This window comes from Pyxicephalus adspersus, chromosome 12, assembly GCF_032062135.1.
Source record: "Pyxicephalus adspersus chromosome 12, UCB_Pads_2.0, whole genome shotgun sequence".
NCBI lineage: Eukaryota > Metazoa > Chordata > Amphibia > Anura > Pyxicephalidae > Pyxicephalus > Pyxicephalus adspersus.
This window is the reverse complement of record NC_092869.1, coordinates 15,157,095-15,180,782: the sequence shown is the minus strand read 5'-3', so window position 1 is coordinate 15,180,782 and position 23,688 is coordinate 15,157,095. Positions and strand designations below refer to the sequence as shown.

The 23,688-nt window shown below is 38.3% G+C and overlaps 1 protein-coding gene across 3 annotated transcripts in view; it reads right to left on the bottom strand.

The window, feature by feature from the left end:
- Window positions 1-23,688, bottom strand: part of VTI1B (vesicle transport through interaction with t-SNAREs 1B) — a 121,091-nt gene that overhangs the window by 61,783 nt on the left and 35,620 nt on the right. For all 3 annotated transcript variants that reach the window (XM_072429074.1, XM_072429073.1, XM_072429072.1), the window contains exons 3-4: window positions 15,963-16,151; window positions 14,194-14,367 (exon numbers count right to left, since the gene is read on the bottom strand). In XM_072429074.1, the coding sequence (XP_072285175.1) occupies window positions 14,194-14,367; window positions 15,963-16,151 (363 nt within the window). The remainder of the gene's footprint in view (window positions 1-14,193; window positions 14,368-15,962; window positions 16,152-23,688) is intronic.

The following is a 23,688-nucleotide window of genomic DNA, read 5'->3' as shown; positions in this document are numbered from 1 at the left end:
GGATGACACCAAACTATGTAGTGGAATTAAGTTTATGTAAAATGTCTATGGATGATCTGGATGTTCTGTTTGATTGTGCAACCAAGCAGCAAATGACAATATTGATAAATGTAAAGGTATGTACTTGGATAAAAACATGCATGTATCAAACAGTCTATGGGGAATCAAATATGAAAAAGAATCTGGGGTTTCAGAAGATCATAGACTTAAAAGCATCGAATGCCAAGCTGCAATTTCTTAAGCTAGCAAAGTACCTTCTTGCATTAAAAGAGATATAGACTTCAGATCAAGACATAATCCTGCCCCTGTACAAAGCATTGGTCAGACCTCATCTAGAATGCGCAGTCCAGTTTTGTGCAGCAGTTCACAATAAGAATATTGTGGAACCAGAAAGAGTGCAAAGAAGGGCAACAAAACTAATAAAAGGAAAGGAGGAGCTCAGCTATGAGGAGAGATTACCCAAACTAAATCTACTCTCCCTTGAGAAGAGATATTTAAGGGGGGATATTATCACCCTATAAAAAAAGGTCAATATAAAGAACTTGCTTCACAAATATTCACCTAAGGTATCCTAAGATATTTGCAAAGGACAAGAGGGCAAAAGAGCTATTGGAAAAAAGGAAGTTTTTTTGGTTTCTTATTTAATTTGAAGTTTAATTAGATGGATTTTACATGAGATCAAAATAACATGCAACAATAGTAGGTTAACAACCAGGAATACAAATAAAAACCACAATATACAATAAAAAAGTAACAACAGTACTAAGGAATGCTGTTAATAAAGGGTGGAAGTTAATACCATTTAACCCACAGTTAATATCACAGTTAATATATACTGGGCCACTGTGGCTTGCACAGAGGTGGTGTGAGCCCTTAAAAAAGGACAGGGTGTAGAGTCCAGGTTGACGTCCTTGGGCACACCAAAGTGGAAAGGATGATACACGGTACAAAATCACTAGGCAGAAGAATTGTCAAGGAAGGCCAGGCTCAAGGCAGGCAGCAAGCGTCAGGTCACAAGCCACAAAGACACCAGTGACACAGGGGCCACAACAGACTCAGGGAACACAGGAGACACTGGAAGCTACAGGAGGAACAGGTGACACAGGGATAACCACAGAGAGAAACACTGGAATAGCACAAGGGAACTGGCTGGGAAACAGACTGGGCAACAAGGGGTTAACACAGAAGCTGAGTAGGGAAAGCACTGAATTAACCAGCAGGTGTACAGGAAATGCTCAGCACTAGCGGAGACACATTGCATGAACGCTGAATGCTGTGTCTGAGCTAGCTAAGTGGCCAAGGGTGATTAAAAAGGTAATCCTGTTTTGCATGGAAGAGCAGCCGCGCTCAGGCCCAGAACCGCAGGAATGCACAGGAGAGAGGCGCCTGCGCTTTAGCAAAGGAGAGGTAAGTTATCCAGGGAGTGGTGGTTGGGGTTTGTTATTAGGGAGGGAAGGCTAGTTAGTAAGTTTTTCCTCTTCCCTGCTTTATGTTTGCACGTGACTCACATTGTGTTCCCGGATCAGCGAGGGCCTGCAGGTAATCCTCAGATTCAATAAACATAGTCCAGTAAAACCATCTTTGCCTGGTAGCATCCTCTGTGCCTCTCATTGAGGCCATGAGGGCTTCCATCAATTGTAATTCGACGATGCGTTCAAACCAATGAGTTATGTGGGGGTCCCCTGTTGACACCAAAGTATCAGCATGCATGCTCTTGCTGTGTCTATCAGTCGAACCAAAAGTGACTTACGATAGAATTTCCATTTAAAGCTGCTGAGATGTAGTAGAAAGAATCCTGCTTCAAATGGTATAGGAAGCTCTGAAATGTGGTAAACGTCGAACCCTCAGGCTTTCCCAGAAAATGTTCAATAGTTTACCTCTATTTGTATTGCATCTCCAACATTTGTCTGGCACTTCTGGATAAATGAAGTGCAAAACAGAACGGACTGCCGTTAAATGTTTATAGCCAGTTTCCTGGTATGTGGAGCTAATTGAGGAGGATTGTGCTATTGATTGAACATTTTTTTCCACCTGCGCTGAAAAGAGAGAAATGTTTAGATCTTGCACAAGTAAGGCAGTGTATAGTCCACATGAGGTGCAATAAGGTCAGAGTAAAGTATAGAGACCAAGTGGTGCATGAGGCCCTGATCTATATATAATTTGTTAATCCCATGAGAGGTCTGTGAAAATTGCTCAGACTTGGGAGGAAATGTATGAAATGGTGGAGCTGTTGGGTTCTCCAAATATCTGACTTATTCATCCCCACTAACTCGCAATTGAATTCTTCCAGAAGGAAATTTAGAGCTTATAATTTGGAGAGGTCTGTGGGTATCCTAGTCCCTAGGTATTTGATTGCTTCAGAGGCTCAGCGAAACAGGAAGGATTCTTTTAAAGTTTTGCAGAAGCCTGTTGGTAAGGTAAGAAGCTTTTCTAGAAGCACAAAATAAAACTGGGTATTAAAGTTTTAAAATAAAGATAAAACAAACTATTTATCCTGGGAAAATCCAAATGCCTCAGGGGATCAGTAAGAATATTCTCCTTGATGCAAATTGAACCATGAAAAACTATGAAAAGATTTTGGCCATCTTTTCCCTTATATAATATACAGAAAGCCGCTCCCCTACATAATACATAAATGATAACATAATGGATACAAGAAGGCTAGGGTATTATTGCAGCAACATAATTAAATTGTGAAAGAATATCAATTAAAAAAAATGGATGAATTGGATGATTCCAATTACCATTCAAGTGAACATACAAGGTTTTACATCTGGTTGGTATGTAAGAGTAGTTGCTTGACTAATACAGTGAAATTTTTGAATTGATTTTCTATTACAATATACTTTTGTTACCGCTATACCACCCTAGCCTTCTTGTATCCTTTATTTGATCAAATTGAACCATGCTTACAAGGGTTTTTTTGCCTTCCTGTGGATGTCTCTAGGGCTTTATTTGGGATATGTTTATTTCCTTAGTGCTTGAACTTGATGGACTCTTTTTTGATTCTATGTAACTAACAGCCACCTAAGTTGCTTCCTACTAATCCTGGACTCCACCCCAGTATACACAGTTTTTAAACAGCCCATCGTCTAAATAAGGAAGAAGCATTCAAAACCCACCCTGCAGTCCTATACAATATATTTTCATTCAAGATATTTTTATGTATAAAACAGAGACAGATATTTAAATGTACATGATTATCCATAGTTTGCATTATGTGAATTCATATTATAAAAAAAATATGAAGATGTTTTATCTTTTTTCTACATCTTTAAAGATTACCATGAACTGAATTATATTCAATGGTCTCTATGGCAGCATAGAGGACATTTTCAAACACTTAGATTTACTTTGTTTACTGAATGGGAGATGTGTTTTATTGGAACCGCATTCCCCTAATAACAGTTTCAAGCTCAATTTTAGTTTGGGGATTTTTTTGGTCATGCTTTTATTTTTTTGTCTTTTACATGTTTTACCAATAGGCTTCCTCAGCAGGACATATGCTCGTACACCAAATTCTCATTTTCAATGTCTAGACAAAATTTGGTTACCCTTTATAGCACCCGTGTTGGAATTTATCAAGTGTGCCATTAAATAAATTAGCAAATGTTTGCGCTTAATCTAAAGTGTAGTTTTCATACCCCAATAATATTAAATTTTCACCACAGTCTCCAACAACCAAAGGACAATCAATATCTACTTGATACTTTGCTTCCATGGATTCCAGTAATAGGTTAAGGTGCAACTATTGACAACCTTAACCAGACTGGCATCCTTCTCCAGGGTATATAAAACATATATTTTATTTCTTAATAATTTTCTTATTATACATTTATGACCACTTTGTAGTAGCTGGTTCAGAATGAATCACTATGCTTTGTGTAACATGCCCCAGACTTACTAAATTGGGTTGAATATTATGTCTAACCCTTTACATCATTGTTGGACTTCATTTAATGTATAAGAAGGTGGCTATCTATATACACAAAAAATGTTTGATAAAATTAACAAGAGTATAAAACGTTTTATAAGGCTTGAAATACATACAATTGTAATGTGATAATTGTTTATTGTGTATGTAATCATTAATGATTTTAGCGAATTATGTAGTGTCTTCTTCGATGCTGCCCCATCCATATATTCTTTGGTATTGCTTAGACCAGGGGTCCCCAACCCCCAGTCCGTGGCTCACTAGTCGGCCGCAGCTCTGGTGTCAGGAGAAGGACCCTGCTGGGTGTGGGCGCACGGGACAGAGCTGCGGACCATGTCCCCCCATACGGATCAAAGGTTCAGGGAGGTGGGCAGGTTGAGTCTCTGGACACCTGGACAAGCTCAGACCTGCGATGTGAGAGTAAGCGGGTTCTGGCATCATGACATCATTATAGGAAAGTTTCTTCTCCTTTGAGTGACACATGGCTCCCCGCACGTGCACGGTCCAGAGTCTGTGAAATCAGTGGTCGGCGAGCTCCAAAAGGTTGGGGACCCCTGGCATAGACGCTTGCTTTGTATCACTTGCTCAGATCAGGACAAGCATGACTATATTGTATTTTTTGTATTACAATATAGTCATTTACATTTTGTATTACATTGCTTCCCTATGTGCATTTATTTATATATATTGCTTTCTCTTTGGTCCCACTTAAAAGTTTGTTTTGTATTACTTGCTTGCACCTGAAAACATATGACATTCATTGTAATTTATTTGTATTACATTGTTTCTCTTTGTGTATCTACTTAATTATACGGTTGTCTCTCATTATATTCTTCAAAATGGTATAATTTTCTTTGTGATCATACTTTCATTCTACACTTTTCAATTGCAATGCCCTTTAGATATATTATTTTCCTGATCACATCAGATACCACCAGTGCATCAGATACCACCTGATATTCATCATACCTTTTTAATTCATTCATTAACATGTCACCTTTTCCAGTGTTTTAAAGCACTGATCTATAACCTTCCTCAACATATAGAACACTGTAACAGATGTAACAGTCCAGTGCATCTGCTCGCACATCTCCTATCTTTCTCTATCAGATGGTGCTACCAGAAGGAGAGGGAGCTTCCTGAGGATGCTCAGTGTTAGCTCCCTTGGAGTGAGCTGCTCCCTACCCACCTTGTACTGTGAGATAATCCTACCCCTCGTGCAACATGAGAGCTGTGTCTATGTTCATGCCGCTGTCATTATGTATAAACCTTTGTATCCCCTACACTGATTGTTGTAAAAACTTGAACGCAACAAGTTGCCAAGTACAGAGTCTCAAACATAAAATCCCAATGTTCTCCCCAGATAAAGTAGGCAGGACAAGACGCAGCAAATTTAGTGCTCCCAGTTATTTATGCCAGTAACCCCTATTATTATGTAAGTGTTCTACCTACGCCCTATATTTCGTTTCAACTTTCTTACGCCTGGTATTATGCCCAAGCTATCCAGTGCTGTGTATTTTAATCCAACTGCCTAGTGTTCCATGTTCTAATTGTGTAATCCCTTGTAGTAGTGGAATGTTGTGATCAATGTGGTGTAACAAGTTAGGCTTAGTTCTCTTTAGCAGTAAAAAACTGCCTCCTGAGTGACTAGTAAATGCTGGGCTTTTTCAGGCTTATCAGTTTTTCAAGCAGCAGTGATTCTTGGCAAGAGAAAAGTAAGGGGTAAATGCAGCAAATGCAACCTTACAGCCAATGTGAATTCAGCCTGACTTCAGATGTCGCCTCTTAGCGCTTTATCTAGATAACGCAAATTTTTGTCTGTCCATGAACTAAGCCCAGTGAGTCCCACGCTTGCTCAGAGTTCCTCTTCTTTATGATGCTCACCATTCGAACAAGTGCTAATCTCATTGGGCATGTGTGAGATTGAGCATATTTTTTACATTATGTCAATGTCAGGCATGTGCAAAAGGAGCAGCTACAGCCACCTGGAATATGTGACACAAATATCCCAGGATATTGTAGATTTACCCTGCAGTCCTTACCACCATGCCAGTGTGTGTGTGTGTGTGTGTGTGTGTGTGTCATATTCTGGAGCCTAATAACTAACTGTGATCAAACCTTTATATCTCCTAAATTGTTGGCACACAGGGGAATCTCATAGCTACTAATACCCAAAATTTCTTTAAAGAATATAAAGATATGGGAATCACAAGTTTAAAAACTTGTATGGATTGAACAGTTGGGTTGCCATTTCATAAGAAAGAGCACCTAGGAGCGCAAAACTAAAAATGCAAATTAAGGACCCCCAGGGGCAACTTACATAGCGAGGAGCAAATTTTTTACCTATCTTTCACAAGACTTTAATTGTAATGCTACGCTAGAATTTCTGCTTCTGTTCTTTGAACCCCAATTTATCTAGAATGGGAGGTGCAGGGAACTGAAAATAAAGGTGCAAGGGGAAAAAACTTGTATAACCCCCCCCCCCCCCACCTTAAATTTTATTAGCATGGTATTATTAGAACATAAAAAACCTCTGCCCATCAAAAAATGCTTTCCTATTACACATAACTGTCCGCTTCGCTAACCTGAACTCTAATTTCGCTAGAATAGAGGTGCAGGTAAAGGACATTATAGGTGTAAGAGGGGGAAACTTTCATCACCATGGCATCATTACAACATAATCTCTGCCCATCAAAACGTACCTCCCTGTTACACATGATTGTACCCTACTAGTACCTAAGCCACTGTTTGATTTTGATGGACAGAGTTTTTTTTTATGGTCCAATGATACCATAGTGAAGAAATTTTAGAGAATTTTTCCAGAGAAATTGGGGTTTCAGTGTTGGAAGTGGCCAGTAATGTATAACATTGTGGGCAGGGTGTTTGCCATAGCAAAAAAATTTTGTTTTTGTACACCCCACCATTCTAGGGCAATGGGGATACAAAGAAGAGAAGAAGACGGTATCATATTATGACAGTTATAGATTCGTCCCAGGTAGGTATCAATTTAGGGGCCCACCCCAATGCTTCTTGCTATGTAAGTGGCCCCAGAGGTCCCCAATTTGCATTTTCAATGATGGACTCCTAGGCAGATTTGCTTTTAGAACAGAAACCCCAATGTTATATTTTCAAAAGTTTTTACAATTGTGATTCCCGTATCTTTAAATTCTTATTATCTGGGGGCTGAAATTGTGGTTACTATTAGTGAGGGTCCCCTGTGCACCCTGAAATTTTCAAGTCATTATGACATACAGTTTAGGTTTGAATGAAACCTTTGAAGGTTTGAACACAGAGAGTTGTAAGGATGCAGAACGACATGCAGTTACACACAGCCTGCTCTGGTGAGGTCATTACACATTGTTACACAAGGTTTTTTTCAGAAGACTCAGCAAAGCTATGGGATGGGACAGCCTGTGTCCCGATCTCTTCTTAGCTGGGTGTTTCCCCGTGGGCTCTTATCAGCAGCTGGAATCCTCTGAACGGATAACAGCTGAGAACTGAGCAGGCTCTCCATTGTCTGCTCAGAGAATTAAAGCTGCTGATAAGTGCCGGGCAGAGAAGCTGGGCTGGACCAAAAACGGGCTGTGGAGAACAATGAAATCCTAATAAGAATCAGGGATCTTTTCTCAATAAAGTGGAACTAAAGTGAAAATAGAAGTTATTCACTTAAATAGCTATAAAATGATTAAAATATTCAGGGAGTGCTACTTATAGAAGATATTTAAAAGGAAGAAAATCTGAAAAAAGTCCAGAAAACTTAATAAATAGTTATTAAACTAAATGTCAGCCCCCGGAACATAAAAAGTTGCCAGATAAGGGTTCTCAAACATAAAATACTAGTTAGGATCTTTTAAGATCAGGGATCTTTTCTCATTAAAGTGGAACTAAAGTGAAAATAAAAAAATGACACTTCCCTTAACGCAGATCTTTGCCCTACGGTGCTGTGTTTGTAAAGGGAAAAAAAAAGAAAGTGATGAAAAAGTTGTGACGTGCGTATCTCAGGAGTGCTTTGCCTTTTTATTTATTTATTTTTTTTAAAGGCATTTAATGTATTGCATTGCATTAACTCTTGCTATTAAAATGATAAGTCCCATAATTTTATTTATTCAACCCCCTAGGATTTTTCCTTATATGGACGATTCATGGTTTTCCTCCCCATGGATATACCCTTCAGATGTCACACCTGCTTTACGGCAAAATTGTTCTTCCTTTACCATGTTCAATAAGCAGTAAGTTCATATCTGATTTTTGTTCCCTCTTTCAAGCACATGTGAAATTAAAGCATATTAAAAAGTTCAAATTACCATATATACTCGAGTATAATTCGATCCGAGTATAAGCCGAAGGTAACTATTTTTACCTTGGAAAACAGGAAAAATTGATTGACTCGAGTATAAGCGGAGGTTGGGAAATGCTGCAGCTACTGGCAATTTTTAATATTCAAAATAAATACCAATAGAATAGCATAATAGGGCCATTACAGCCATAATACAGTAAACAAATATCATAGTGAGAATTTAGTGGTTAGGTAGGTATACTACTTACCATACCTAACCACTAAATTCTCTTTAACCTCCCTGGCGGTATGATTCTGTCCGGAAATATTGGCTACAAAGTGGTACTACATTCAGCCACTGTAGCCCCCCTACTTTTTTTTGCATAGAAATTTATTTCACATTGTAGGCCTAAAATTCTTAGGCATAATTTACTGAAATATGTCCAATATTTAATTAATTTAACAATAAACTTTAAATAAAAAAACAAAACAAAAATCTGTTAAAAAAATAGTTAAACATGTAATATAACTGTACAGTAGCAAGTATAATATAAATATATATATATATATATATGTATATATATATATAATATTATTATTTACAGGTTGACATTCAAAAATCCAGTAACCTCTGGACCTGAGGAGTGCCGAAAAAGGCGGCCTATACTTAGGTATATATACGGTAACTCACCCTTGACTATGATCATTACATTTGCCTTAAAACCTGTTCATACCTTGATTTAATATTTTGAGACTCCTTCACACTAATAGTCACAATAACACATAGTTACACTAACATTTATCACTGTAATTAGGTCATACTATTTATCTGTTCAACATAAACTCCAACATTATCACTTAATCTCTTTTTTATAACGGCACTTAACATTCTCATTATATCCTGAAGAAGCTGATAGTTGAAAAGCTTTTTGATCTTTATTTGTAATACAGGATAATTGCTGTATAGACTAAGGTCACAGATCCCATGAATGATGAATAAGACCTGACCGAATGTTGATATACATAGTGTAGTTATTGTGACAGGTATTGTGGCATACACCCAGCACATGTGTATTTCAGGCCCCTGGACGCCACTACCACAAGCTCTCCACGCAGGTAACACTCTCTACAGGCCTGCCTAACAATATCCTGGATGCTGATGATCTGTCTGTGAATACTAACACTTTTCCTACTTTGGGTATATTTCCCTAAGTGGGTGGCATTAGACTACAGGCCTTAGGGCGAGGAACTCGGACCCTAATTATGTAAAGTCACATATGGGTATTTTTTCCTCAATAATGACATGTAACATGATGTTTTGTCTGATGTACTGAAAAGAAACAGCTTCTCTATCTAGGTTGATAAATCTACAGATGTTACCCATGCATGTTATACTGTACCATTTGTAAGATATGTATATTGTGGTAAAATTCAAGAAAGTTTTACTCCTGCAAAGAGGTGACTAAAACCGGACAAAATAGATTGTGAACAAGTAAGTAAAGTAAAGCAACTTTCCTAATGAATTTCTACTGAACATTTAATATTTCTTGAGTGTTAATTGTATCCCTAAATATTGCAGTGAATTCTCCTCCCAACAGAGGTCAAAATTACCTTTGACTAGAGAAAACTGGCGGACAGGAATATTGATATTCTGGGCCTGGGATTTAGAGTGATTTACCTGAAGGCTCGAGATAATTGCAAAGGTGTCAAGGGTTAAAGAGGTTAGGCAGTGTAATGTGGGGGGAAGTGATATACATGAGAATGTCGTATGCAAATAAAGCGCATTTATGTTCTCTCTTGCCGCCCCATATCCCCTTTATGTTCTTGTCTTCTCGAGTTGCAATAGCTAAGGGCAAACAAAAGGGGGGACAGGGGGCAACCCTGCCTCGTGCCTCTCTGGACTGCAATATTGGCTGAAAGGAAGCCTCCCAAGGAAATATTAGCTAAAGGATTGTCGTGTAGAGCCTGCAAAACCCATCATCGAGAGAATCCTAAAAAGATAGGACAAGGAAACACTGTCAAAGGCCTTCTGGAGGTCAATAGCTAACAGCATGGCTTCCCTCTTGTGCCCACCATCCCAATTTGAATGTATAAGTGATATCAAATCTATGGTGCGCCATGTCTGATCAGGGGCCTGCTGGAATAACATGGATGGATGCTGGATGCTGGAATTTAATCGGATGGATTAAAACTCCCAAGAAAGATCCTAAACGAATGGACATAATCTTTGTCATTAATTTCAAATCGCAGTTCACTAGAAAAATTGGTCTAAAAATGGCAACATCCGAGGTATCTTTACCTGGTTTGGGTATGACACTAATAAATTCGCAGTTAGCTTCTGGAGAAAATCATAGTAATCAGCTAAATAGGAAATCAGTTGGGGGCCAATGGTCTTATAGTATATATAGGAGAATCCAGGTGCACTACTGGATTTCAGAAATTTAAGGTCCTTGAGAGCGTCCTCGGCAATAAAGGGCTTTTCCAAAAGTTCCACATGTTTGGCTTTAAGCTTAGGCAACTGGCTTCCCCTAAGAAAATCCTCCATAGCACCCTTGGACAACTTTTGCTGGTCGCTATAGAGGGAACTATGGAATACCTCAAAGCAGCAATTACATTTTCGGGGTTCTGGCTGAGCTTACCACCCACAAGGGGGGACCTCTTGTGAAAAAAGCGGGGCATGGAGTTACTGGAAAAATTTGTCAAATTCTCCTTATTTTGGAGAATACCTATATCTATAAGGCAACACCTTAATTTGTACGGATAATTGGTTTCTGGGGCTTCCCATTCGGTCTGCGGTAAAGACACATTCATTGCAATGGACTTCCGAGGATTACCCCTAAGCCCAGAGATTCAAAAAATGTGAGAATCCTTAAAATTGAGGGTAGAACAACAAGGGGAGAAGTGACATATATCAGAATGTCGTCCGCAAATAAGGAAACCTTATGAGTATATTGTGAAGTTTGCAGTCCCGGAATATCAGTACTTTGCCTAAAGTACGCTTGCAAGGGGTTCCAATGCTAGAACAAAAAGCAATGGTGATAAAAGGCACCCTTGCCTAGTACCACGTATAATATCAAAGGGTTTGGACGTATAGCCACAATACTTGACCAATGCAGTAGGACAAGAATAAATCGCTTTTATCCAAGAGATAAATTCTGTGCCCAAATTCCACTTAAGCAAAACTGATGAACAAATACTGCCATGACACCGAATCAAATGCCTTATTCATACCAAGAGATAACAGCATACATTTTTGATTGAAAGTGTTCTTAGCTAAATAATTAAATAGTACAGTACGACGAATGTTGTCAGAAGCCTGGCGTCTAGGTATAAAACCAACTTGATCCCTATGGATCAAAGAAGGTAGGTAGCCATTCAGTCTAAGAGCCAAAACTTTGGCTAAAATTTTTAGATCAATATTAGGAAGCGAAATAAGTCTGTAGTTAGCCCAATGGAGATGATCTTTTCCCAGTTTGGGGATCATGACTACCTGTGCTTGTAACATAGACTTACTTGGGGAAAGCAGAAGTTAGGTGCGGAGTGATAAAATCCGTCATTTTTTCATAAAAAAGTGCCATGAACCTATCAAGACCCCCCCCCCTTTTTGCTAGTCCTGAGTGATTTAATTGCCCCCAACACTTCTGGTACCGATATGTTTGCACCTAGGCCATTTGCTTGCTCCGAAAATAAGTGCGGGAGGTGTACTTGAGTTAAAAAGGTTTGCGTTTCAGTAGCCAAATTTGTAGGAGGTGCACTGTACAGTTTTGAGAACTGGTGTTGAAATTCATTAATAATATTAACGAGGTTAGAAGTATGAACATGATTCCTAGTAAGCAGACAAATCGCAAGTCTATATTTAGGTATATTTTGTAACTTGCTGGCCAACATGGAACAAATTTTATTGTCATTAGCATAACATTTTTGTTGTGTCCACCTAATGCTGCGTTCCACAGCATCTGCAAGGCACAAATTCAAATCCGTTTTAGCTTTGAGAAATAATTTCCTATTACGGTCAGTGGGATGTTTTTTAAATATATCTGTTATCCTGCCCAATTCAGTTTCCATCTTAGCCAACAACTGAGTGTGTTCCCTTTTAGAAGCATGATGAATGAGCACACCACGGATAACGGTCTTACAAGCATCCCATAAAATCATGGGAGAAGAAACACTACCAATATTAAATTTAAAATATTCTGTGGTTTGAGCAACAACACCTGCAATGATCAGGGAAAATGACAGAAAAGAGTCATTTAAACACCAGTTACCAGAAGAGGAGATAGGAAAAAACGAATTGCACACCAGGAGGACAGGGTCATGGTCTGACTAAGCTACTGTCAATATGGGAGCGTCCCTTACCTGTGGTAAAAGGGGTTTTGAAAGGAATATGTGGTCTATATAAGAGTGGGAGTTATGAGGATGGGAATAATCAGTATAATCTTTCGCTACTGGATGACATTCTCTCCAAACATCTGTCACTGCCAAATCATTTAGTAGCAAAGAGAAACTTTGTATATCCTGTTTCCAAAAAGAGCTATCAGACTTAGATCTATCTAATTTTCTGTTTAACACCATATTAGAGTCTCCACAAAGGATAACCGTGCCTTTCAAATGTGTTCATACAATACTAAACAAATGTGAAAAAAAGGGTATCAGTTTAGTATCGGGGGCATAATAAGTGCAAATTGTTACCTCGTTATCCAAAATGGAGCCCATTAAAAGTAAATAGCGACCTTGTAGTTTAGAGATTTGCTTATGGCAAATAAAGGGAGTTTGTTTATGTATCGCTATCAACACGCCACATTTTTTAACCGATGCATTTGCCTGATAAAATTGCAGGTAAGAATGGTGCAGGTATCGGAATGCTGAGGTAGACGAATAATAAGTCTCTTGGATACAGGCAAAATTGATTTTGTGAGATCTTAAATAACGAAAAATAGTGGAACGCTTATGTGGGGAGTTCATCCCCTGTAAGTCAAAACATTAAGTACCAGAACTTTAAGCATCAAAGATAAGTTACACTTCCTCATGATGGGTAAATGCACACGAGGAAGGGTATCTAAACAAAACACCAAAAAATTGAATAAAATGAAAACATCCAATGACAAACAAAAAGATTAGACAATAAACAAGAATTCCCACAGAAACAGGAAAACATAGGAAAACCATGTGAATGGAAGCACCACAATGCATCACGACTGACCCCTGGTTTCGAAAGGAAACCAGTGCAAGTAAGGTCAGTGAAAGTAAGGGGGTACAGGGATCACCTCGGGCAAGGTAGAAGTAAGGTATTGACCATCTCAAGCAAATAATATATTATTTATATATCAAAAAAACAATAAATAATAAAAAATAAATAAATAAATGGACTTGTTAGCCTGACATTGTAAAATACAAATCATGAAAAGCCATAAAGCGAGTCATACTCTATAAAAAGAAAAATCTTTTTCAAGGGGTAGAGTGCCAGTGAGCTAAGAAAATAGGAAACCATCTGCCACTTTACGGAAGGACTGGGATTGTAGATGGCCCAAGGCCCTGTTGCGGGCCTCTTCTTGAGATTGGGATTTCCTAGGTGTCTCCCCTGGAAAAGCGAAAGAAGAGGGCCGTGGCTGGCCGAGAGATGAGCCGGATTGTTGAGAAGACATTTCCGAAAATCAAATGCGCCTTTTGATTTTCTAACTTAGTATCCAACCTTTAGTTTCAGAATAGAGCCCTGTGTGCCCAAAGTAGTGATCCATTGGAGACATGAGATAGCCCTCTACAGTAAACTCCCTAGAATTTTTTTAAGCTGGGTGAGAAGTTGTTGTTGGGTGACAGCCCTTGCATTGTGACTCAACTTTTCAGTAACCACACAAAAACAGCCAGGTGGTTATTGAAAAGTGCTGGGTGCTGCACCCAGCTAAAAGGGGCTGGGGAGAACACTGCCTCTAGTTTTTCACAGTGAAACTTTTTTTTTTTTATTTCTTTACATGAAAATCATACTTACTCGATCCTTTGTTCGTTCCAACTGTTCTTTCTGACCACCAAGCACTTCTACAATATCTTGACCAATAGCATCTGTTTCAGCAGCTAAATGGTGGGATCTAGCTATACTGTCTTTACCACTGTTTAAACTTTTGTTGCCATCAAGAAGAAGTGTCCTTTGTGAAAGAGAAGAATTCTAAAAAAGAAAGAAAAATATAAAGCTAAATACACAGCCTAAAACCATAGTGTCTTACCTACAAAACAATTGTAATTTTGTTCCAAATGTTTTGTAATTCAGGTCTATTAGACACCGCAGTCATGTTTGTAAACCATACATGACACTTTCTGCATTTATATTTTCCCTTAAGTGAACCTACCATTTTTCTTCAGTGAGGCCTGAGTGATAAAAACTTACCTTTTCTACCACTTATCCATTTTTCCTAAGTGGTCAGGCCCAACACCACTGAGCATTTAAAAGCAAAATATTCCAACCTGGCATACATTCCAATGTACATGTATGCTGCTGACCTATTCATTCAAAGGTCCATACTTTTGCCATCCTCCAGCCACCTGCCCAAGTTTAACCCATGCACTTACTCAGGCTTCACTAATGTGGGTGAGTAATGTACCTACTTAATTAAAACAACTTAATTAAAATTGTTCTTGTTAAGAAGCATTAAGCTTGCAGATAAAATGTTTACAAAACATATTCTCAAACACAGCAAATTATCATGTGCCAAACTATTTTTACTAAGAATATTGTGTGTCACAAAAAAATGTAAAAACAATAATTACAGTCATTTATCACAATATGTTTTTTGCTTGTAGGTAAATGGGTTAAAAGAGTAGCTAGGTGGTCATAAAACAAGTGTGCCTTCTCCACGGATGTCTGCTAAAACATTCTAGGAGCAATACTAGAGAGAGCTAAAGTGATAAATATTGGTACTTTCCCAGCTTGTTCAAAGAAGTAGTCCTAATCATAGCGTTTGTCCTCCATATAATGGTTAACCACCCAACAAAAATAAACACAACAACAGCAGGGAGAATATTATTGCAGAAAGAGCAGTATAGAATTTGGTAAACATGACCTTAAAAACATTCTGCTTAAGTTCCTAATGAACTCTGAGCCATTATGGCTCGTCAAAGCAGTGACATTGCTATTTGCAATTTGGACTGGAGTACCATTTTCCTTTGTGTACACAAAGCTAAAAAAATGTGTTTAGTAGATGTGCTTTTTCTTCATTCCCAGTTGTCAACCAGTTACTTTTGCATTTCAGTTATTAGCAAATGAGTCTATTCCCCTCTTTTAAACTAATAGGAGAAAAACTTCCTGTTTTAAACTCTATTCTGATTCTTAAAAAATCAGACAATTCCAAGTATAATCCTGTTCATTCAGATAACCCAAGGATGTGGTATTTGACACCTGGACATGCTGTTATAATTTACTAACCCAGTAGCAGTAATTTTTGGTAAGGATTCAGGTAAGATTGTTAACAATTTACTATCCAGCCTAGTGCTTGAAGAAAAGAAAAGCCTGACTCAAAGTTTGTATTCAGCTTGACTTTGGAGATGGTTGTTTAATAAGGAATTGTAATTGTTGGATAAAATCTTAGGGTACTCCAAGGGATGATGAAACAAGACCAGAGTTGCATTATACGCTTGGTTGTCGGAAAAAAGATACGATTCAGGCAACATAACTGTTTATACTCTACTTTTCCTCAAAAAATATTAAATATGTTATGCTTATACAGTAGTTTAAAAATAACAAGAAACAACAAAATCAAAAAATACCTTTTGATTATCTTCCACATTTACAAATTCCTTCCTGCTGTTCCCATATGACAATCCAGTACACTTATAAATGTCTCTTGTTTCTGTCTGCAATTTAGCAAGGTTTCGCCTATATCCTCGAAGCATGCTCATCATCTCGCTTTGAAAGGATGGTGGGGCACATTTAAGCTCCTTTTCCATTTGTACAAGCTAAAAAAACAAAAACAAATTGTAAGTTAAAAATAAAAACTTATGCTGGCCTCTTAGTAAAATTGTACTCAAAGACTTTCACATTTAAAGTGCTATGCACAAAGAGCATAGTTCTCCCCAGTCCCCTTTTGGTGGGCAGATGCCCGGCTGCCGTGACCCTTCCGCCAGGCTCTAATCAGCAGCTCCAATCCTCAAAACAAAATAAATAGAGATGCTGATAAGGGCTGGGTGGAGGGAACAGCACATATATGATAAGATCTGAACACAGGCTGTCACTCCCCCATCTGATAGCTTGTGAGGAGTCTTCTTTTGAGAAAAAAAAATTGTGTAAAAATGTATCCGCCTGAGTGGGCGTGTGTAATGCCATCAGCAGCAAAATAGCTGTGTGTGTGAATGCTGCATGTCAAATTCTGCAGCCTTACAACTCTTAATTTTCAGGATGCACACAACCACAATTTCAGTACCCCAGCTTTAAAGAGTTTCAAGATATGAGGATCAGAACTGTAAACACTTGTGAAAATATAACATTGGAGTTGCTTTTTCAAATGCAAGTGTGCCTAAGAGTGCTTAATTGAAAATGCAAATTGGGGACCCTTGGGGCCACATACATTGCAAGGAGCATTGGGATAGGGCCCCTAAATTGACACCTTGACGCATTATTAGAACGTAAGAAAACTATTCCCATCAAAATATAATTGGGGTCCAGGTACTGGAACGGGGGGAGGGGTGTTAGCCACAAGTGTCCCCCATTTGCACGTATAAATTTGTTTACCTGCACTTCTCTGTGCTAGAGAAATTATGGTTCAAGGTAGGGAAGCAGACAGTTTGATGAGCAGAGGTTTTTTTATGTTCTATTGATGCCATCCTAATGAAATTTTAGGGGGTTTAAAAATGTATTCCCCACCTACACCTACATTTTCAGTTTCCTGTCCATTCCAGATAAATTGGGGTTCAAATAACAGAAGCAGAAAAGGTAGCAGAGTACTACTTACAATTATAGTTTTGTGAAAGGTAGGTACAAAATGAAGGGGCCCCACCCCAAAACTTCTTGCTATGTTACTGGCCCCTGGGGGTCCTTTATGTGCATTTTCAATTTAGGGCTCCTAGGTGCACTTTCTTATAAAACAGCACACCACATGTTCAATTTCCACAAGTTTTTAAACTTGTGATCCCCATATCTTGAAATTCTTTGAATACATTTTGGTTATTAGTAGCTATAGGAGTCTCCTGTGTCATCTAAAAGTCGGTACAACCAAAAATTTCGGAGATCTGAAAGATTGAACACAGAGAGTTGTTATGCTGCAGAATATGACAAGCAGACTTTACACACACAGCTCTCACACTGCAGATGTGATACATTTCCTTGCTATCACTTGCACAATGCTCCTAAAGCATCGACATATTTTAACATTGCATAAAGGTTGATTTTCTACTTTCATATAATAGAAAAATGTGTTTTGCTTTTTTAATTATTTTTTTGGGGAGGACCCCTTTCGTCTTGAATGTCATAGTGGTAAAGACTGCCGTACATCCCAGACATCAGGAATTCATCATCATAAAGACATCAGGGGCCTAATAAAGTGCAAATTTGTTTTTTTCACAAAAATTTTGTGTTACCTAGATATAGCATAGGAGACGACATCTGAAGGTGGACTGAAATCACACTGGCAGTAAGGATGCAATTGTTGTGTTTACACCTCACTTTCCTCTCACCAGGAACCACTGCTGCCTAAAAAACTGCTAGGCCTAAAAAAAAACATCACTTACCGCCTGTTACCAATCACAGGTGCCTATCAGTTGCCAAGTAGTCACTTAGGAGGGGTAAATTTTTTTTACTGCTAATATGAACTAAGCCTAAATTGTTACACCACATTGACCACACTAATACACTACTACAAAGGATTACACAATTAAAACATGGAACACAGTTGGATTAAAATACATAGCACGGGACTGTTGGGGCATATTACAAAAAAATGGAAAAATTGGACATTCCAACAAACCAGGTATTAGAAAGTTGGAACAAAGTATGGGGGGTAGGTAAAACACTGACACAATAATAGGATTTACTAGATACTTGTGGCATAAATAACTGGGAGCACTAAATTTGCCGTTTCTTGCCCCAGGCCTCTTTTTCACCACCCGGCTACAGCTTCACACCACAGAAAACATTTTCTGAGGTGAATACTGAAGAGAGACGATCTCACCAACTAAACCAACTAAATCTATAAAGAACTGCCACATCCCTAAGGCTAAATACAACAAGGCTTTAATGTTAAAGTATTTTATTGAATGTGTGTGTTTTGTGTAACTTAAACTTTTTTTTTTGTTTTACAGGTTATCCCACAATGACAGAATGATTCCCACGGCTGCATTCATGACATGAGCACAGCCGTGGGACTCCTGACAGTGTGGGATCCCCAGGCACTAGAGGGAAAATGAGGACATCTCCCTATTCACTTCTAGTGCACCACAGCTCAAGTGTCATCAGGATTTCCCTTTCCTTGGCCAATCACAGAGCGAAGCAATCAGCAGAGATCTGCTATGCTGACAGCTTCATTTTCTTGATTTCCCCCGCAGCCCTAAAGGAGTTGTGACAGGTGTTCTATATCCAAGATTGTATGCTCATCTCTGTGACTGGCTGAGGAAATAGAAAATCCTGATGAGGGCTCAAGCGTCATCAGGGTTTTACTTTCTTTAGCCATTCAGCACTAGAGGTGAATGGAGACAAGTCTCCCCATTCAAGTCTAGTGCTGAATGGCTGAGAAAAGGGAAACCCCTGTACTCATTCCCTAGGGTGGGGTGGTGGAGATCTGGGAGTCTCTTTGTTGAAGGGGGCTTCCAGATGCAAAAGTTCTGCTTAAGACGTTTATAAAAGGCCCCATTGTTTTCAATGGAAGCTTTCATAAAAAAAAAAAGCTTAAAAATGCTTGTAAAAGCCTCCTTTGAATTCAATGGGAGCGTTTTCCCGTTCTCTATACCTAGTGTAGATTAGCTCATTGGAAAGCATGGGAATTGCAAACATGGGCTTTAAACCTCCTGGGCAGTTCATTTCTGTCTGGATGTCTTGGTCTTTCATGAAAATTTATTTTACAGTTTAAAATAAAAGTATGAGTATATAAAGGTTTGAAACACAAAATCCTGTTAAAACAATAAATTAAATACTTTTTAGAAAAATAAATTAAATAAATTTAACAATTTAATTATTAAAAACTTAAAAATGTAAAAAACTTTGCCATGATTTTGTTTGAAACTTTAATATACTCATACTTCATTTTCATGAAAGACAATGTACTGCTTTTAAACATATAAATTCAGTGTATTGCATTCAATACAGTTATCTTGTATTGAATGCAATAAAAAATAATTAGAAATTCCTGGGGAAGATCAGCGCACTCGCCGGGGGACAGATCGAGGAAGAGGACGTGAAAGTTTTTATGATGATTTTAAATATAGATAGAATAAATAGAGTTGTTTTACTGTACAATTTTTAAATAAAATGCAAAAATCATAAAACATATGTAAAATGTCATTTTTTGCTGCCTTGAAAGTCCCACATTGTTTTGCTTGTTTTTCATTGCATTATTAATACTAGTATGAAACAGTATTTATATAGCGCCAACATATTACGCATTAAATAGGAGTGGGGCATATGGAATGGTGGGTGAGTAGTGGGGGTTTTAAAAGACAGAAGAAGACAGGTAGGCAAGTTTGAAAAGCTTTTGAGTTCTCTTTAAATGAGCAGAATGTAGGAGCAAGGCGAATAGGACCATTCCAGAGAGTCAGGGTAGCTCTAGAAAAGTCTTGGAGCCATGCATGTAATGAGGATATGAGAGAGTAAGTAATTAGTAGGTGTATTTACCTAATTTTAAGTTATATATAATAGCTAATTTTAATTTAATTTTCCTTTTCTCTTGACTTTGTGTCCTTACACACACCAAATATCTGAAACTGCACCATTATATCAGAAAATCTGATTGTAACTCTTGCATCATTTGTTGTCTAAGTGAATGCATCTACAATTACAAAGAGATTGGATGTAAACTACATGATCATATATCAGTGACTGTAACCTGAAACTAGAGCTTTAGCCCTATGGGTTTATTAGTAAAAGATAGCTTGTAGACATCACATTTGCATGGGATATAATTACTTTTTTGCTAATCAGAACAACCATTAGCAGATAGATATTTGCTGTCACTGGGAAAGAATGTGCATGAAGAAAAAATGTGATGACAAGAATTTTCTTAACGTAATTTATGTTGACTTTTCTCTCCTCTGTCAGAAAAAAATTGAGCCCTGAAGTGTGGATTCAAAAGATTGGCCACCCAATAATAATCTGCACTTCAATGTAACCTATCCATATTTTGTAAGCAGAACATCATCAAGACACTCATTTAGCTCAAATTGGCCTACCCTTGGGGGCAGGATTCATTAAGGACAGGCATCACCACAGTGCCCCCCTTGTTTGCTGTTCCCATCCATAATGGCTGGGGTGTGCACACAAATAAGACTTATTTGATCACTGCTGTGAAGAAAGAGGCACATAAAGATAATCAAAAGTGTTTATGTCACACACTTTCGTTTGATTTACCCACATATTGCATGGTTTATGGTTCCTGAACCTTGTAAACTTTGTTTGCCTTAGCAGGATATTTACATTAGAGGTTATTTACAGTTTTACATATTTTATACACAATTTATTGTAGGGAGAGTGCATTGTTTATCTTTTATATGTAGGTGAAAATTGGGTTTTAAATGATTTCTTCAAAATACAAACAAAACATTTCCTGCACTTGAAACATCTAAACATCATTTACCAGGGTAGCCAAAACAAGCATGTCAAATTATCACACTTTCTAGGCATTTCTAGACCAAGTCCACCAGGATAGGGAAATCAGTATTTCCAATTTTCTCAAGTCTCAACTGTTTATATTTTCAGCACTAAAAGTTGAAAGTCCAAAATTACTCTAGTAAACTGGTAATCTTGTTTCCTCAACTGCCAACAAAACGATTACCTCTCTCATCAGATTAAAACTGCAAGCACAGAGAGTAGAATAAAAGCTCCTCTTATGTCACCTTGATATTTAAATAGAAACCTAGCCACCATATGGGATGGAATACTGACCGCTGCAGGGAAACACAATTACTGGTAAGCATAATTCCATTTTTCTCCTTATCATCCATGACAGGCAACAAATACTAAAATAAAAATATAATATATAAAAAAAACAAATAAAAACAAAAAAAAAACAATCATTTGGAGTGGGACTACAGCGGATAGTACCTTAAACCCAAAGTACAGGCCCTGGTTCACCAACAAATTGGTCTTGAAAAGGATTTGAGTTTTTGAAATTTAAAAACAGTAAAAATGTAAACAGTGCATGAGCAGTATGTAAAAAAGGTAATGGTGGGCAATACCCAGGTATATCATGCAGCACAATTATGATATGTACACAATGATATAATATGTCTATAATATAATATTTAGGGATAAAGGCTAAAAAAGCAGCTGGTCAAACTAAAAAGCTGAGGGGTCAGGACTTGGAAGGACTTGTATAGTCTAGAAATTCATTCAAAAATTTCTCAGGTTTATCCAAAAGGATAACGGTAAGTTTTTAATTAACACTTTCTACAGCCCTTTCCTGAAAGCAAAGAGGTCGGGATCTCCAGGCTTTAGCAATAGTTTGATGGCTGTAAGGATGTAGAGAATCAAAACGTGGAGGATGTTTGGGGACCCTTTCTATCGACCAAAAAAAAGGATCTCCCCCAGGGTTCCTAAGAATGATTATTATTATTTTTAAACAGTATTCATATAGCGCCAAAATATTACACAGCATTATACATTAAATAGGGGTTGCAAATGACAGATACAAACAATGAAACAGCAGAAGAGAACCCTACCCAGAAGAGCTTAGAATCTGCACAGAGGAAGGTGTGTCTTAGAGGGCTCTCTAAAGATCCAAAGGGCTCTGGCCTACTCTCCCTTGCAGGCCAGGGAGGACGGCACTATCCTGGGGAGACCCGGGATCTAGCTTTTCCGACAATGACTCAGAGCTGGAGTCCATGAGTCCTATGGAGGATCTTGGTGCAGGACCCAGAGACATTATTGAGTTTTCACAAAAATTGGTGGAGTGATTGCTACTAATTAAAAAGGGAGAAAAGAAGCTATCTTCCATGTAACTAAAACCTAAGGAAAAAGCATATGGAATATAATCTGGTTTACGACAACAAAGACTTAAAAGTGGAGCTGCTGGAAACAGAAAGAGCTGTAAAGGAGAAAAAAAATTCATTACAAACATTAAAGGAAAAAAAGTGATGCTTTCCTGGAAAAGCTCAAGAATTAAGACAGACTCAAGCAGGGGAAAATCCAAGATGGCCCCAAGCTGAGCCACATGTGAAGCACAGTGTTTGTGGAGGAACGGAGGACAGGTGGGAAAGGAGGACAGCAATGATAACTCTGTGCCTAAATTAGGAAGAGTAAGCAGACAATGGGCAATATTGGTGGCTGATCTGCAGGAATTATGGATGATGTAACCTTCCCCAGTGCTTAGACTTCTGTAACTTCTGCTGAGGAGGTTGGGGCCAACCAAGGGAAAGAGGAGGTAAACCTGTAAGCATGTTGTAACGCCAATGAAGCATAGGCAACCAGGAGGATTCTGAAAAATACCCCAGCTGCTGCTCCACTTTCCTAGGATTGTGTGGTTACTAAAACTGAACCACCCCCCCTACTTCTATGTCTTCCGCTGCTATTGTGTCTGCTGATATTTGTTTTACCGTGGAACCTATGGACAGTGCTGTAACTGCTGTGAATTGTAGTCCTATGGAACCCATGGAAAGTGGCGTGTTTGCTGCTGTGCCTGCTGCTGTTACTTGTAGTTCCATAGAGACTATGGACAGTGCTGTGTCTGCTGCTTCTGTGAACCTTGCTGCTAGAATATCCTCTCCTGTTCCAACGCCTTCTGCTTGAATGAACTGTAAGTCCATGGATCCTTCCATTTCTGCTAATAATAAAACACTGAGTGAGCTATTGGGCAAAAAGAAATGTTGTTTCTATAGAAATATGAACACGCCAAACAAAAAGTCTGTGGATTCAGAGGGGGCTGGGAACCTATCCAAAGAAAACACCACAATCACCCCTGTCTAAACGGGATAGCCCAGTGGTACAAGATTTATTATTTACAGGCAACCACTGTGAGACTACTTTGCCTCCAGTATTTTTTGGGGTAATACCCATTATAAAAGATTATCCTTGAAGATAGGTTGTCAAGACATTTATGCTTTATTAAGTCCTGTAAGGGAACATAAAAAAATAGAGAAAACAAGCAGACAGAGTTTTCTTTTCAAATTCAGTATTGTATTTATGATAATAGCTCAAAATACAATACATTAAATAAATCAATGGTACAATATTCAATGAATTTTGCTTACGCCAAATCTATTGGCACTAGACAATAGATAACTACCATATCAGATAAATTGTAAGTCAATTAGACTAGTGATTTTCGGCATGGCTACGTGAGCCGATCGCGGAGCC